The 14739-nt window shown below is 39.5% G+C and overlaps 2 protein-coding genes across 2 annotated transcripts in view; one reads left to right on the top strand and one right to left on the bottom strand.

Annotated features, from left to right (window-relative positions):
• The window catches only part of pgm2l1 (phosphoglucomutase 2-like 1), a 36241-nt gene extending 28738 nt beyond the window's left edge, over positions 1-7503 (top strand). The window contains exons 11-14 of the mRNA XM_060944099.1: positions 1120-1249; positions 2490-2679; positions 3203-3336; positions 6148-7503. Coding sequence (XP_060800082.1) covers positions 1120-1249; positions 2490-2679; positions 3203-3336; positions 6148-6250 — 557 coding nt within the window. The 3' untranslated portion in view covers positions 6251-7503. The remainder of the gene's footprint in view (positions 1-1119; positions 1250-2489; positions 2680-3202; positions 3337-6147) is intronic.
• Positions 7504-11876: 4373 nt separating this feature from the next.
• LOC132864694 (olfactory receptor 4S1-like) lies at positions 11877-12815 on the bottom strand. Its single transcript, XM_060898108.1, has one exon. It carries the CDS (start codon positions 12813-12815, stop codon positions 11877-11879), a length of 939 nt encoding a protein of 312 aa, XP_060754091.1.
• Positions 12816-14739: the final 1924 nt, after the last annotated feature.

The following is a 14739-nucleotide window of genomic DNA, read 5'->3' as shown; positions in this document are numbered from 1 at the left end:
CCTTTTAATGTGTTTGACTTTTATCTAACCAGAAATTTGCAAGGCACTTAACCTGCTCATTAAGTCTATCAGTAGAACTGAAGTGTAATTTTTCCCTGTCATACAAGAGATAAAGTTGGAGATGCCTTTCACATATCTTAGGTTTACACCATAAGCGAACAATACAGTTACAGTACACTGCAGCTTCTTATAGACTATAGTTCCCTGTTGCATTTGCATTTTAGTTGGGTCCCATATTACTTGCCCTGATCATTTTGATGACAAACAAACAAACAAACAAACAAACAAACAAAAACGTAATTGCATGAGATGATTTAAGTGATACTTTTTGGGGAAAAGTTAATGCTTTTAAACATTTTATCGTGTTTACCTTTTGATTATTTGTATAGTTCTTAAATTAATGATTATTATGTCGGGTATAAAACTTCTCCTCAGTGCATTTCTTGATAATTTTATTACGTAATTCTATAGTTGTATGATTTTATGTAATTTTTTTTTTTTTGCTGGCCAATTGTTCCAATCATACTATATCAAATAAGCTTTTGTTTCCACATCTATAACAACTATCTACCTGCTTAAGATATGTTGAGGGCCCTGGGACCATTTTCTTTTGTTATCATTGTTGACATTGTCATCTTAATGTTACTAATATTTTTCTAGAAATTTGTACTGCTGATGAATTGTTAAGCATGAGGCAGGCTTGAGTACCAGCATGTTTGTCTACAGGCACATGTTCTTGCAACAGTAACTGCTCTCACATTATATATGATGTCTCTGCTTTGATGAAGCATATAGAATTTACAACTAGATGTCAGATTTTCTGCCAATTTTAAACATCAACCTAATTTTATAGGCTTTTCTGAAGTTGTAAAATTACTGGCAGGAAAGTACTAGAAAACAAAGTATGTGTTTCATACATAGGTGATGATTTAACAGTTCATTGCTGACATCTACTGTTATAATTATGAAATACAACAGCAAAAGTATTGTGAGAAGCTTGTGGAAATGTATGTAAAGTTTTACTCTCAACTATATCTCTTCACAATTGTCCTTTCAAGCAGTTTTTGTAAGCTTTTTTTTTTTTTGTGGTTACTGAGCACTGCTTTTGTTTATTACCAGGCTTTCTGTGTGGGAGAATGGTCCCTGACAAGGATGGAGTTAGTGCTGCTGTAGTTGTTGCTGAGATGGCAGTGTATCTGCATACAAAAAATGTAACGCTTATCCAGCAACTTCAAAACATCTATGAAACGTGAGTCTTACTTCTGCCTTTTTAAAGTTTCTCATCTCATCTCATTATCTCTAGCCGCTTTATCCTGTTCTACAGGGTCGCAGGCAAGCTGGAGCCTATCCCAGCTGACTATGGGCGAAAGGCGGGGTACACCCTGGACAAGTCGCCAGGTCATCACAGGGCTGATACATAGACACAGACAACCATTCACACTCATGGTCAATTTAGAGTCACCAGTTAACCTAACCTGCATGTCTTTGGACTGTGGGAAAAACCGGAGCACCCGGAGGAAACCCACGCGGACACGGGGAGAACATGCAAACTCCACACAGAAAGGCCCTCGCCGGCCACGGGGCTCGAACCCGGACCTTCTTGCTGTGAGGCGACAGCGCTAACCACTACACCACCGTGCCTCCCCTTTTTACAGTTTTTATTTATTTATTTATTTATTGAGTTAATGAATTCCATGAACTCCTTGGTTGAGCCATTGAAAATGATGCAGAATAAATAAAATGTAGTCAACCAGATACAGTACAAGTTTGGATCAATTAAAAGATACGTCATGTCTTAAAGTAATGATGGACGGTCATTCTCTTTACTTAGTTGAGTGATTCTTGATATAATATGGATTACTACAGTTGTGGAATAGGGCTATTTACTGTATTTTTATTATTTACTGTTTGATCTCAAACACATAAAGAAGGCAGTAAATTCCACTAATTAACATTTGGCAAAGCACACCTGTTAACTGAAAAGCATTCCAGGTGACTACCTCATGAAGCTGGTTAAGATAATGCCAATAATGTGCAAAACATCAAGGTAAACAGTGGCTACTTTAAAGAATGTAAAATATGAACCGTAGACTTTTTTTTTTAACCACATATATCGAATTATGCTTCATGTTGTTTCATAGTTTTAACATCTTCAGTATTGTTTTACAACGTAGAAAATGGCCAAAATTCAGAAAAACCCAAGTAGGTGTTGCCAAACTTTCGACTGGTACTGTATTTATCAGCATTTTCTGGTCAATCCTGTTAATTGAATAATCAAACAATATATGCTAGTACATGACTTTTAAATATCATTATTAATTCTTTAAGTCCTTAAGGCAGATGTTTTGTGAGATTATATTGTGTTCTGGTGTCTATAAAATTGTTGATATGTTGATGATCTATCAAGCTGCTATTCTTTTTCATTAACGTGTAGAATTTATGTGGCCATTTGTGTCATGACCCCCTTTTTATTTATTTATTTGCTCCAGTTATGGCTACCACATTTCAAGAACTTCCTATGTTATCTGCAATGACCCCCCAACAGTCCAGAGAATATTTGACCGTTTACGCAACTTTGAAGGTGAAGGCATTTACCCAAAGAAGTGTGGTGGATACAGCATTACACACATCAGAGATGTGACTACAGGTTATGACAGCAGCCAACCTGACAAAAAATGTGTACGTATCCTCTGTCTTGATCTCAGTTGTTTATAACGTATGATGGGGAATGGTATTTCCTGAATATTATCTCGAGATAAGTACAAGATTCACCCCCTAATCTAGTCTGCTTAGATCACTGATTTTTAACCCTTCTCCTGGAGTAGCATATTAGCAGGTAATAAAGATGATGATATTGTATTACAGCTAGGCTAATGCCAAAATCATAATTACATTTATAGTTCTTGCTAGCTCTGAGGTTCTCGGTTCTGGAAGTGCTGTGCCTTGCACGGTTTAAGGTTTTCCATACTCGGGCTATGCAAATGCATGCTAACATTCAGTGGATCGTTCATTATCAAGCACTTCATTGGAGGGGGGAGATTGGATGGGGGGAATTAGGAAAAACATCAAACTCTCCAGGGTATCATGTTTTCAGGACTGGATATGAGAACCCCTGTGCTTGATACCAAAAAAAGTGTGTTAATGTTTTGGGGGGAAAATTGTACAAAGGAAATCTGTGTGTTTATATGTTGTCTTTGCTCAGGTCCTACCAGTGTCCAAAAGCAGCCAAATGGTGACCTTCACATTTCAGAATGGTATTGTTGCCACCCTTAGGACTAGTGGGACAGAGCCCAAAATCAAATACTACACAGAGTTCTGTGCACCACCTGGAAAAAGGTACATGTCTTCAAGGGTCTCTCAGAATTCATTTATTCATTCAAATGCATTGAATTCTTTGGATTTGAGTTATATTTTCTTGCCTACTTTGCATTATGCAACTCTAAGTTTTATTATTCTTTTTTTAATCTCTGATTTTATATATATAATATAAAATATATATATAATACACACAAACACACACACACACACACACAGGGCGGCACGGTGGTGTAGTGGTTAGCACTGTCGCCTCACAGCAAGAAGGTCCTGGGTTCGAGCCCCGGGGCCGGCGAGGGCCTTTCTGTGTGGAGTTTGCATGTTCTCCCCGTGTCCGCGTGGGTTTCCTCCGGGTGCTCCGGTTTCCCCCACAGTCCAAAGACATGCAGGTTAGGTTAACTGGTGACTCTAAATTGACCGTAGGTGTGAATGTGAGTGTGAATGGTTGTCTGTGTCTATGTGTCAGCCCTGTGATGACCTGGCGACTTGTCCAGGGTGTACCCCGCCTTTCGCCCATAGTCAGCTGGGATAGGCTCCAGCTTGCTTGCGACCCTGTAGAAGGATAAAGCGGCTAGAGATAATGAGATGAGATGAGACACACACACACACACACAGGTGCTTGAAAGTTTGTGAACCCTTTAGAATTTTCTATATTTCTGCATAAATATGACCTAAATATCATCAGATTTTCACATAAGTCCTAAAAGTAGATAAAGAGAACCCATTTAAACAAATGAGATAAAAATATTATACCTGGTCATTTATTTATTGAGGAAAATGATCCGATATTACATATCTGTGAGTGAAAAAGTATGTGAACCTTTGCTTTCAGTATCTGGTGTGACCCCCTTGTGCAGCAATAACTGCAACTAAATGTTTGCGGTAACTATTGATCAGTCCTGCACACCGGCTTGGAGGAATTTTAGCCCATTCCTCCGTACAGAACAGCTTCAACTCTGGGATGTTGGTGGGTTTCCTCACATGAACTGCTCACTTCAGATCCTTCCGCAGTATTTCGATTGGATTAAGGTCAGGACTTTGACTTGGCCATTCCAAAACATTAACTTTATTCTTCTTTAACCATTCTTTGGTAGAAAGACTTGTGTGCTTAGGGTCGTTGTCTTGCTGCATGACCCACCTTCTCTTGAGATTTAGTTCATGGACAGATGTCCTGACATTTTCCTTTAGAATTTGCTGGTATAATTCAGAATTCATTGTTCCATCAATGATGGCAAGCAATCCTGGCCCAGATGCAGCAAAACAGGCCCAAACCATGATACTACCATCCCATCCGTGAAACATGGTGGTAAGATTCTTATGCTGGAATGTAGTGGTTTTTTTTTTCTCCAAACATAATGCTCCTCATTTAAACCAAAAAGTTCTATTGTGGTCTCATCCGTCCACAAAATATTTTTCCAATAGCCTTCTGGCTTGTCCATGTGATCTTTAGCAAACTGCAGATGAGCAGCAATGTTCTTTTTGGAGAGCAGTGGCTTTCTCCTTGCAACCCTGCCATGCACACCATTGTTGTTCAATGTTCTCCTGATAGTGGACTCATGAACATTAGCATTAGCCAATGTGAGAGAGGCCTTCAGTTGCTTAGAAGTTACCCTGGGGTCCTTTGTGACCTCGCCGACTATTACACGCCTTGCTCTTGGAATGATCTTTGTTGGTTGACCACTCCTGGGGAGGATAACCATGGTCTTGAATTTCCTCCATTTGTACACAGTCTGTCTGACTGTGGATTGGTGGAGTCCAAACTCTTTAGAGATGGTTTTGTAACCTTTTCCAGCCTGATGAGCATCAACAACGCTTTTTCTGAGGTCCTCAGAAATCTCCTTTGTTCGTGCCATGATACACTTCCACAAATGTGTTGTGAAGATCAGACTTTGATAGATCCCTGTTCTTTAAATAAAACAGGGTGCCCACTCACACCTGATTGTCATCCCATTGATTGAAAACACCTGACTCTAATTTCACCTTCAAATTAACTGCTAATCCTAGAGGTTCACATACTTTTGCCACTCACAGATATGTAATATTGGATCATTTCCCTCAATAAATAAATGACCAAGTATAATATTTTTTGTCTCATTTGTTTAACTGGGTTCTCTTTATCTACTTTTAGGACTTGTATGAAAATCTGATGATGTTTTAGATCATATTTATGCAGAAATATAGAAAATTCTAAAGAGTTCACAAACTTTCAAGCACCTCACACACACACACACACACACACACACACACACGTGTGTGTGTGTATGATATATGTATGTGTGTGTGCGTGTGATGAAAAGAAAATGAAAGACTGCTCTAAAAAAGGAACCAGAATCTCATCTCATCTCATCTCATCTCATCTCATCTCATCTCATCTCATCTCATCTCATCTCATCTCATCTCATCTCATCTCATCTCATCTCATCTCATCTCATCTCATTATCTCTAGCCGCTTTATCCTGTTCTACAGGGTCGCAGGCAAGCTGGAGCCTATCCCAGCTGACTACGGGCGAAAGGCGGGGTACACCCTGGACAAGTCGCCAGGTCATCACAGGGCTGACACATAGACACAGACAACCATTCACATTCACACCTCCGGTCAATTTAGAGTCACCAGTTAACCTAATCTGCATGTCTTTGGACTGTGGGGGAAACCGGAGCACCCGGAGGAAACCCACGCGGACACGGGGAGAACATGCAAACTCCACACAAAAAGGCCCTCGCCGGCCACGGGGCTCAAACCCGGACCTTCTTGCTGTGAGGCGACAGCGCTAACCACTGCACCACCGTGCTGCCCAGGAACCAGAATAATATATATATTTTTTATCATTATAGAGTCACCTCAAGTCTTGAAGAGGAGTTAGCAAAGGTGACCTCTGCTTTGCTGGAGGAGTATCTGGAGCCTGAGAAAAATCATCTGATCCTCAGATCAGTATAGCTCTGTCATACCAGGAGCAATTGGGCAGGTGTCATTGTGGGTTAGTTTCATCTTAATATAATTTCAATGCCTGGAATGTTATCTCTTGCTATAAAATGATGTCCAGCTTTAATTCTTTTATTGCTGCAAAGATCTTAAGGGGTGAAACATTAAAGTTAACAAGCATACCTGTTTCTGCCATTATGATTTATGTATCATGACTTGGTGTCATTATGTTGAAATATCTCTTTACTCAGTAAACCACAAGGCTTTATCCCTTCCATAACATTTGGGTTAATGATCAGAAACAGACAATTCAGTTTTCTTAATATGGAACATTCGTTCCTATGTTGTTACTGTATGTAGTGTCCCTGTGGTTGTGATGTGCGTTATTTCTCATTCACAACTTGTGTGTTCCTTTGAATGAAATTAAAAAATTGATTTTGCACAGGAGTGCATTATGCCAAAATTGTCCAGCATGCTAGTGGGACATCATAATTTGATGCTACTCTGCTTTGCTGCTTTATAGACTTGGCAAGTCTTTTAATGGAAACATCTAGGATTAATGGAACATCTTGAAATAATTCTATGTAGTTTTAATTCAGTGATAATTGAATGGATGGATTTGTCCATTACTAAATAGATGGAGTGTAGTTTCTGATTGCAGACATTATCAGATGTAGTAGATTTCATTTTTGTCAGACACTGCTTCTCTCTGCGTGCACCAAGGGTTTGGCATAGTCAGTGCCATAATGTGATAGAATGCAGAGTTAAATAAATGAACAGATTTTATTCAATTGTCCCAAATTTCTTTGGTAACATTTTGATGAAATTGATAATTCTTGGACAGGGAAGATTTTGTAGTATTAAGTTGATTAATTGTAAATCAATTATGAATTCTTGAACAATTCAGAAAATAGAAAGGCCCCAAAACCATGGATGCTGTGTTTGACGCTAATAATGGCCTTTCATTTGAAATGGCATTTTGTGAATATGTTGTGGAGTTGAGTAACTCTTTAGGTACAAGTGACTTACACAGTAGTTCAGAAGACGGGAAGACTTTTGCTGCTTTCAGATTGCACTGCAGATATTTATTTTTTTAAAGACATTATAAATATTGTCAAGAGATGTTGACAGGCTGAACATTTTATTTTGTGTATTCTTCACATTATACCTATGGGCAGAAAGCACATAATGTTGGCATTGTAACATAAAACAAAGAACAGATAATCTTTATGGTATTATTCTAAGGATGAGTACAAATGAAATATTTATTCATGGGTATACTACAAATATATTTAATATATTGCATTTGTTCCATTTACTAATTGAGTTTCTGCTTAAGTGAATTAAACTGAATTTAAAAAATATATATAAAATCACACTGTCGTCCAAGAGTAGATTTATTTATTTATTTATTTATTTATTTATTTTAACTATATGACAATCTTGGGAAGCACATTTTGCCCCTGCTGAGTTAATACTTTATAGCTATAAAAAGACAAATAACAAAGATGTACGTTTCCTAAAGCACCTTGTTATTTCCTATTTTGTGCACAAAATTATGCCTATGTTCACATTACAAGCTTCATTGTTCAATTCCGATTTTTCAGATTGGATTTTCGTATCTTGACAGTTGATATTCATAATTACATGGAACCTATAACTGTAATGTAAATGCATCTGTCTTCTGAAACAGTGATGCCTTTTTGCCCAAGTCCTCTGCTTTACCACAAATACCATATGTGAGATGACTCATGGTATTAAAATTGGTAAAATGGACACTCTAATAGCTAAGGTATGCATTGCATTTTGCTCTGGAGGGTGGCAAACAGTTCGCCAGCTCTTTAGCGCGTTAGCTTTTGCTATTGCTGGGGAAGCCATGAGCCAAAGGTTAGAGAAGCAGCTTTGGGACCGAAAATTCGCCAGTTTGATTCCCTGGACCAGCAGTAAAATGTGGAGGTGGGGGTGGGGGGGGGGAGTGAATGAACAATGCTTTCCCCTCCCTCTACGTCCATGGCTGAAGTGCACTTGAGTAAGACACCTAACCCCCAACTGCTCCCAAATCAGACAAACCAGAAGGCTACTGGAAATATTTTCAGAGCTTTCCCCAGAAAAAAATATCAGAGTGGTGCTACTGATGCAGAGCCTGGCCTGGAAGGCCAGCTGCTAGGGAAGTCCAGGGGTATGCTCTCCTGGAAAATTTTGAAATTAACAGAATAGAATGTCTTTATTGTTATTGCACAAATGTACAATGAAATTTAGTTCATCATAGAAGAGCAAAGCTGCTGCATATGTGCACGCCGCCACTCTTGGGCACTTCAACCCAAGGCCGTCAACATAACTGCATGTCTTGCATTAGAGACTTCAAATGGTGCATTCTGGTGGCATCTAGGGCTGATTCAACATTCAATTCAACATTTATTAAATTTGCTGTTTTTTACCTTGCCAAATATGCAAGGGGGAAAATTTAAAGGACAAAATTAGATTTGATATGAAAACGCTAAAAACATCATCTCATCTCATTATCTCTAGCCGCTTTATCCTTCTACAGGGTCGCAGGCAAGCTGGAGCCTATCCCAGCTGACTATGGGCGAAAGGCGGGGTACACCCTGGATAAGTCGCTGGGTCATCACAGGGCTGACACATAGACACAGACAACCATTCACACTCACATTCACACCTACGGTCAATTTAGAGTCACCAGTTAACCTAACCTGCATGTCTTTGGACTGTGGGGGAAACCGGAGCACCCGGAGGAAACCCACGCAGACACGGGGAGAACATGCAAACTCTGCACAGAAAGGCCCTCGCCGGCCCCGGGGCTCGAACCCAGGACCTTCTTGCTGTGAGGCGACAGCGCTAACCACTACACCACCGTGCCGCCCGCTAAAATCATCAATTCAGAGAAATATTTAATTTTATTGCACAACAAAAAATGCAATAATAATGAACAATATAGCAGCTGAAATGAAAATATTAGCAATACAGCTGTCAACTACAGATCCAACAGGCAAAAGTCTCACACAAAAGCCTGCAGTACAGTGCCAGGAACAGAATCGAGGTCAAATCAAGCAACAGTGCCATCTCGTAACCAGCGCATAGAGCGTGGTTTTATGTATAGTTGTAAATAGCAGTCAGTGCACACAGCGAAACCTTTTATTTTCATTTCTGGGTTGAGTCCCAGGATAGTCTAGAGTTATATATTACAATATCTTCCTATTTCTATAGTTATTACTCATTTTCAGAGTGGAATAGGAGTTATTTAGGTGCAAGTACTCTGCATTGTTCAATTTATGATTTGTGTGTGTGTGCGCGCAAGTGACAGTGTGGTGCTGATGTCACACAGCGTGGTGGAGCGCCGCATATCTGCACTTTGAGGAAAGCCCTGATTTAGTGGGCAGTTTAGACCAAAATAGAACTTTGTGGTTTAAATGGGAAATGTTATGTTTGAAGAAAGGAAAACACTTAATTCCAGCAGAAGAACCTTATCATGTTTGTGAGACATGGAGGTGTGATTTTGGCCTGTTTTGCTGCATCCAAGCCATGATGACTTGCCATCACTGATGGAACAATGAATTCTGAATTATACCAATTAATTTTAAAGGAAAATGTCAGGACATTTGTCTATGCTGGAATTAAGTGTTTTCCGTTCTCCAAACGTAACATTTTTCATTTAAACCAAAAAGTTCTATTTTGGTCTGAACTGCTCAATAAATATTTCCAATAGCTTTCTGGCTTGGGTGGCACGGTGGTGTAGTGGTTAGTGCTGTCGCCTCACAGCAAGAAGGTCCTGGGTTCGAGCCCTGGGGCCGGCGAGGGCCTTTCTGTGTGGAGTTTGCATGTTCTCCCCGTGTCCGCGTGGGTTTCCTCCGGGTGCTCCGGTTTCCCCCACAGTCCAAAGACATGCAGGTTAGGTTAACTGGTGACTCGAAATTGACCGTAGGTGTGAATGTGAGTGTGAATGGTTGTCTGTGTCTATGTGTCAGCCCTGTGATGACCTGGCGACTTGTCCAGGGTGTACCCCGCCTTTCGCCCGTAGTCAGCTGGGATAGGCTCCAGCTCGCCTGCGACCCTGTAGAAGGATAAAGCGGCTAGAGATGATGAGATGAGCTTTCTGGCTTGTCTCATGTGATCTTTAACAAGCTGTAGTTGGGCAGCCGTGTTCTTTTTGGACAGCATTGGCTTTCTTCTTGCAACATCAGGAGTGTTCTCCTGATGGTGGATTCATGAACATTAATATTAACCAATGTCAGAGACGCCTTTAGTTGTTGAGAAGTTACTCAGGGTTCCTTTGTGACCTTACCAAATATTGAACACCTTGCTTTTGGAGTGATCTTTGTTGGTCAACCACTCCTGGAGAAGGTAACAATGGTCTTGAATTTCCTCCATCTGTCTTACTGGATTGATGGAGTCCAAACTGTTTAGAGTTGGTTTTGTAACCTTTTCCAGCCCAATGAGCATCAACTACTCTTTTTTTTTTTTTTTGGAGGTTCTCAGAAATCTCCTTTGTTCATGCCATGATCTACTTCAACAAATTTGTTTTGAAAACCAGACTTTGATAGATCCCTGTTCTTTAAATAAAACAGTGTCCAATCAACATCTGATTGTCATCCCAGTGATTTAAACATGTGACTGTAATTTCACGTTCAAATTTACTGTTAATCCTAGAGCTTCACATACTTTTACTCACATACTCACAGATATGTAATATTGGATCTTTTTTTTCAATAAATAAATGACCAAGTAGAATATTTATGTCTCATTTGTTTAAATGGGTACTCTTTATCTACGTTTAGGACTTGAATGAAAATCTGATTGATGTTTTGGGTCATATTTATTCAGAAATGTGGAAAATTATGAATGGTCCATGAACTTACAACTGCCACTGTAAAATGCATGTTAGTTACAACCAAACTATAAATAGTTTAGAATTTTGCTTTTTTTTTTATCCAATAAAAGACTATTTGACATAAATGATGCCAAGCTAATTTTAAAATACCAGTGCCACTTTATTATGAACATATGTCAAATTGAGAAACAAAACAAATAAAAAGTAACTGCCTAAATGGCATGAATATCAGTTTTAAGTTCCCAGAACTTAAAGTAGTCATAATGGTTGCATGTTCTTTGGGTTGTTTCAATTTGAGATGGTTGAACATGTTTACAGATTTACCTCCAGTCACCCCAACAGTTCACCTGCAAACTTTGTAACATTTGATTGCCGAGCACTAGATGAGGAGAAACCAAACCAATTCCAAACTACAGGAAGACATCCATTTTCGGCACCATGGGCCAGACTTACAAACAGTATATGGCATGCGCAAACCCTCTTTTGGTGTTAAAAAAGACGAGAGACAAAACGAATGCACAGGTGCCCAGAGCACAGATTGAGCGTGCATGCAAGCAGAGTTGAGTGAGCACAGAATAGATTTTTGCTTGCTCATGCAGACATGGCATCCCCATTTAATAGTAATCACAAACATTGTTGTCTGTGTGTATTGATGCAATCTGTATGATTCCTCTGAAAGCCAGATCATATGCCAAATTAAGATCATTCCCAACATAAGATCATTAGATCGCCCACCCCAATATGAAATATATTTTTTAAACCATTTGAAGGGTTTTCCCAGGCCGTCGTCACACATCAGCTGTGCTGCAAAGCTTTACGTCTATGCCGGTACATTTTTAGAAGGCCCTGTCTTATCTGGCTTAGTTTAAATCCATATATTATTGGGTTTAGTAGAGGAGGCACAACAAGAAACTCAAGACCTAAGATGTTGCGTACAGCTTGCAATCCTTGGCTTTTGCCATAACGAGCATACATGACATCAAAGAGCAGGGCTATAGTGAAATTTGTGAGTGCTATTAAATGGGGAAGGCATGTCTGCATGAATTTTGCCCATTGTGTCTTGGACCTTAAAGAAGCTTTGATAATGCAGATATATGACACAATGATGAATACAGCTTGAGCTATATGAGAGAACATTAGAAAATACCCATATACATTGTTCAAAGTCACATCTATGCAAGACAGCTTAACAATTTCCCAGTTAGAACAGTAAAGCTTGTCAATGACATTACCACATAATGGGAGCTGGGCAGTGAACAAAAGCCCAACAGAGGATTCTAGTATGGAGCAGAGCCAAGTAAAAATCAATAATTTCAAACCTTTCTGAAGTGTCATAATAGAATGGTACTCCAAGGGCTTACAAATGGATATGTATCTGTCATATGACATGACTGTTAAACATGTGTATTCACAGAAAACATAAGAATAAATTATGTAAGTTTGTGAGATGCACCCTATATAGGAGATAACATGATATTCTGATAAAAGGTCAGCAAGGATCTTTGGATAGAAAGCGGAAGCCCCAAGTATTCCATTAACAAACAAATTGCATATAAATATAAACATGGGTTCATGAAGTGTTTTGTCAAAAATGACTGTAATAGCTAGTATCAAATTTATAAACAGAGTCATACTATAGACAATTAGACCAAATGCAAAGTAAATATGTTTGTTTGTCCTTGTATCATTCAAGCCATGAAGCACAAACATGAACTCTCTCGAGGAATTTTCCATAATTCTGTTTTAGTTTATGGAGACAAAAACAGATAGCAAGCTTTTAAAATGTCCTATAAACATAATTCCCTGAAAAATGAATTGAAACAAGAAACCTCTGAATGGTTTACAACTTCTTGCCCAAATGTCTCTGCAAAGCTTCACGGCATGGTCACTGATTAGGAATTATATTATCTATCCTTTGGTAAAACTGATTCTCTAGCTTATATATACACAGTTATTTTTAAGTGAGGCATTTGCTGTTTACAAATGAACAAGTGGGACGTCTCCCCAAAGACAGAGTTTGCCAAGGGGGATGTGATCTGGAACCACTTTTATCAGTGTCTTTGGCAAATGACCAACGTTGCAAGTAATCCCAGTGATGAATACAATGCTGATCTATAGATGAATTCAGTTTTATACTTTTATACAAAATGCTCGTGACTTGGTAGTTACTGCAAAAAAAAGTTAATGCAGGCTAAAACAGAAAAGTGTCAGGATTTACTTCTTCAGCAGTTTGTGCTACAGTAGTTCTTCTGTGGGATTGGACCATATGGGCTATCCTTTGTGCCCCATGCGAATCAATGAGTCTTTGACACCCCTGACCCTGTTGCCGTCCATGGGTTGTCCTTCCTTGGACCACTTTTGGTAGGTACTAACCATTTCATACTGGGAACACCCCACAAGATGTGCCATTTTGGAGATGCTCAGACCCAGTCATCTAGTCATCACAATTTGACCCATGTCAAAGTCGCTCAGGTCTTTACGTTTGCCCATTTTTCCTGCTTCCAACACATCAACTTCAAGAACTGACTGTTCTCTTGCTGCCTAATATGTCCCACCCCTTGACAGGTGCCATTGTAATGAGATAATCAATGTAATTCAATTCACCTGTCAGTGGTTATAATGCTATGGCTGATCAGTGTGTGGGTGTGCGTGTGTGTACATACTCCATGTTGCATTTTTGCATGGAATGGCTGACGCACCCTTGAGCAAGGTACCTAACCCCCAACCGCTCTCCAGGCTGCTCTGGGTATGTTGTATGTTGCTCTGGATAAGAACGTCTGCTAAACACCATTAATGTACAGTGCTGCTTGAAAGTTTGTGAACCCTTTAGAATTTTCTATATTTCTGCATAAATATGACCTAAAACATCATTGGATTTTCACACAAGTCCTAAAAGTAGAGAAAGAGAACCCAGTGAAACAAATGAGACAGAAATATTATACTTGCTCATTTATTTATTGAAGAAAATGATCCAATATTACATATCTGTGAGTGGCAAAAGTATGTGAACCTTTGCTTTCAGTATCTGGTGTGACCCCCTTGTGCAGCAATAACTGTAACTAAATGTTTGCGGTAACTGTTGATCAGTCCTGCACACCGGCTTGGAGGAATTTTAGCCCATTCCTCCATACAGAACAGCTTCAACTCTGGGATGTTGGTGGGTTTCCTCACATGAACTACTCACTTCAGGTCCTTCCACAACATTTTGATTGGATTAAAGTCAGGACTTTGACTTGGCCATTCCAAAACATTAACTTTATTCTTCTTTAACCATTCTTTGGTAGAACGACTTGTGTGCTTAGGGCCGTTGTCTTGCTGCATGGCCCACCTTCTCTTGAGATTCAGTTCATGGACAGATGTCCTGACATTTTCCTTTAGAATTCGCTGGTATAATTCAGAATTCATTGTTCCATCAATGATGGCAAGCCATCCTGGCCCAGATGCAGCAAAACAGGCCCAAACCATGAAACTGTCACCACCATGTTTCACAGATGGGATAAGGTTCTTATGCTGGAATGCAGTGTTTTCCTTTCTCCAAACATAACGCTTCTCATTTAAACCAAAAAGTTCTATTTTGGTCTCATCCGTCCACAAAACATTTGTCCAATAGCCTTCTGGCTTGTCCACATGATCTTTAGCAGACTGTAGACAAGCAGCA

Source organism: Neoarius graeffei, chromosome 17 (genome assembly GCF_027579695.1).
Source record: "Neoarius graeffei isolate fNeoGra1 chromosome 17, fNeoGra1.pri, whole genome shotgun sequence".
Lineage (NCBI taxonomy): Eukaryota > Metazoa > Chordata > Actinopteri > Siluriformes > Ariidae > Neoarius > Neoarius graeffei.
This window is presented reverse-complemented; position numbering and strand designations above follow the sequence as displayed.

Bases quoted from the DNA above. Each gene is read 5' to 3' on its own strand.
- LOC132864694 (XM_060898108.1), bottom strand. From the start codon at position 12,815: ATGGAAAATTCCTCGAGAGAGTTCATGTTTGTGCTTCATGGCTTGAAT.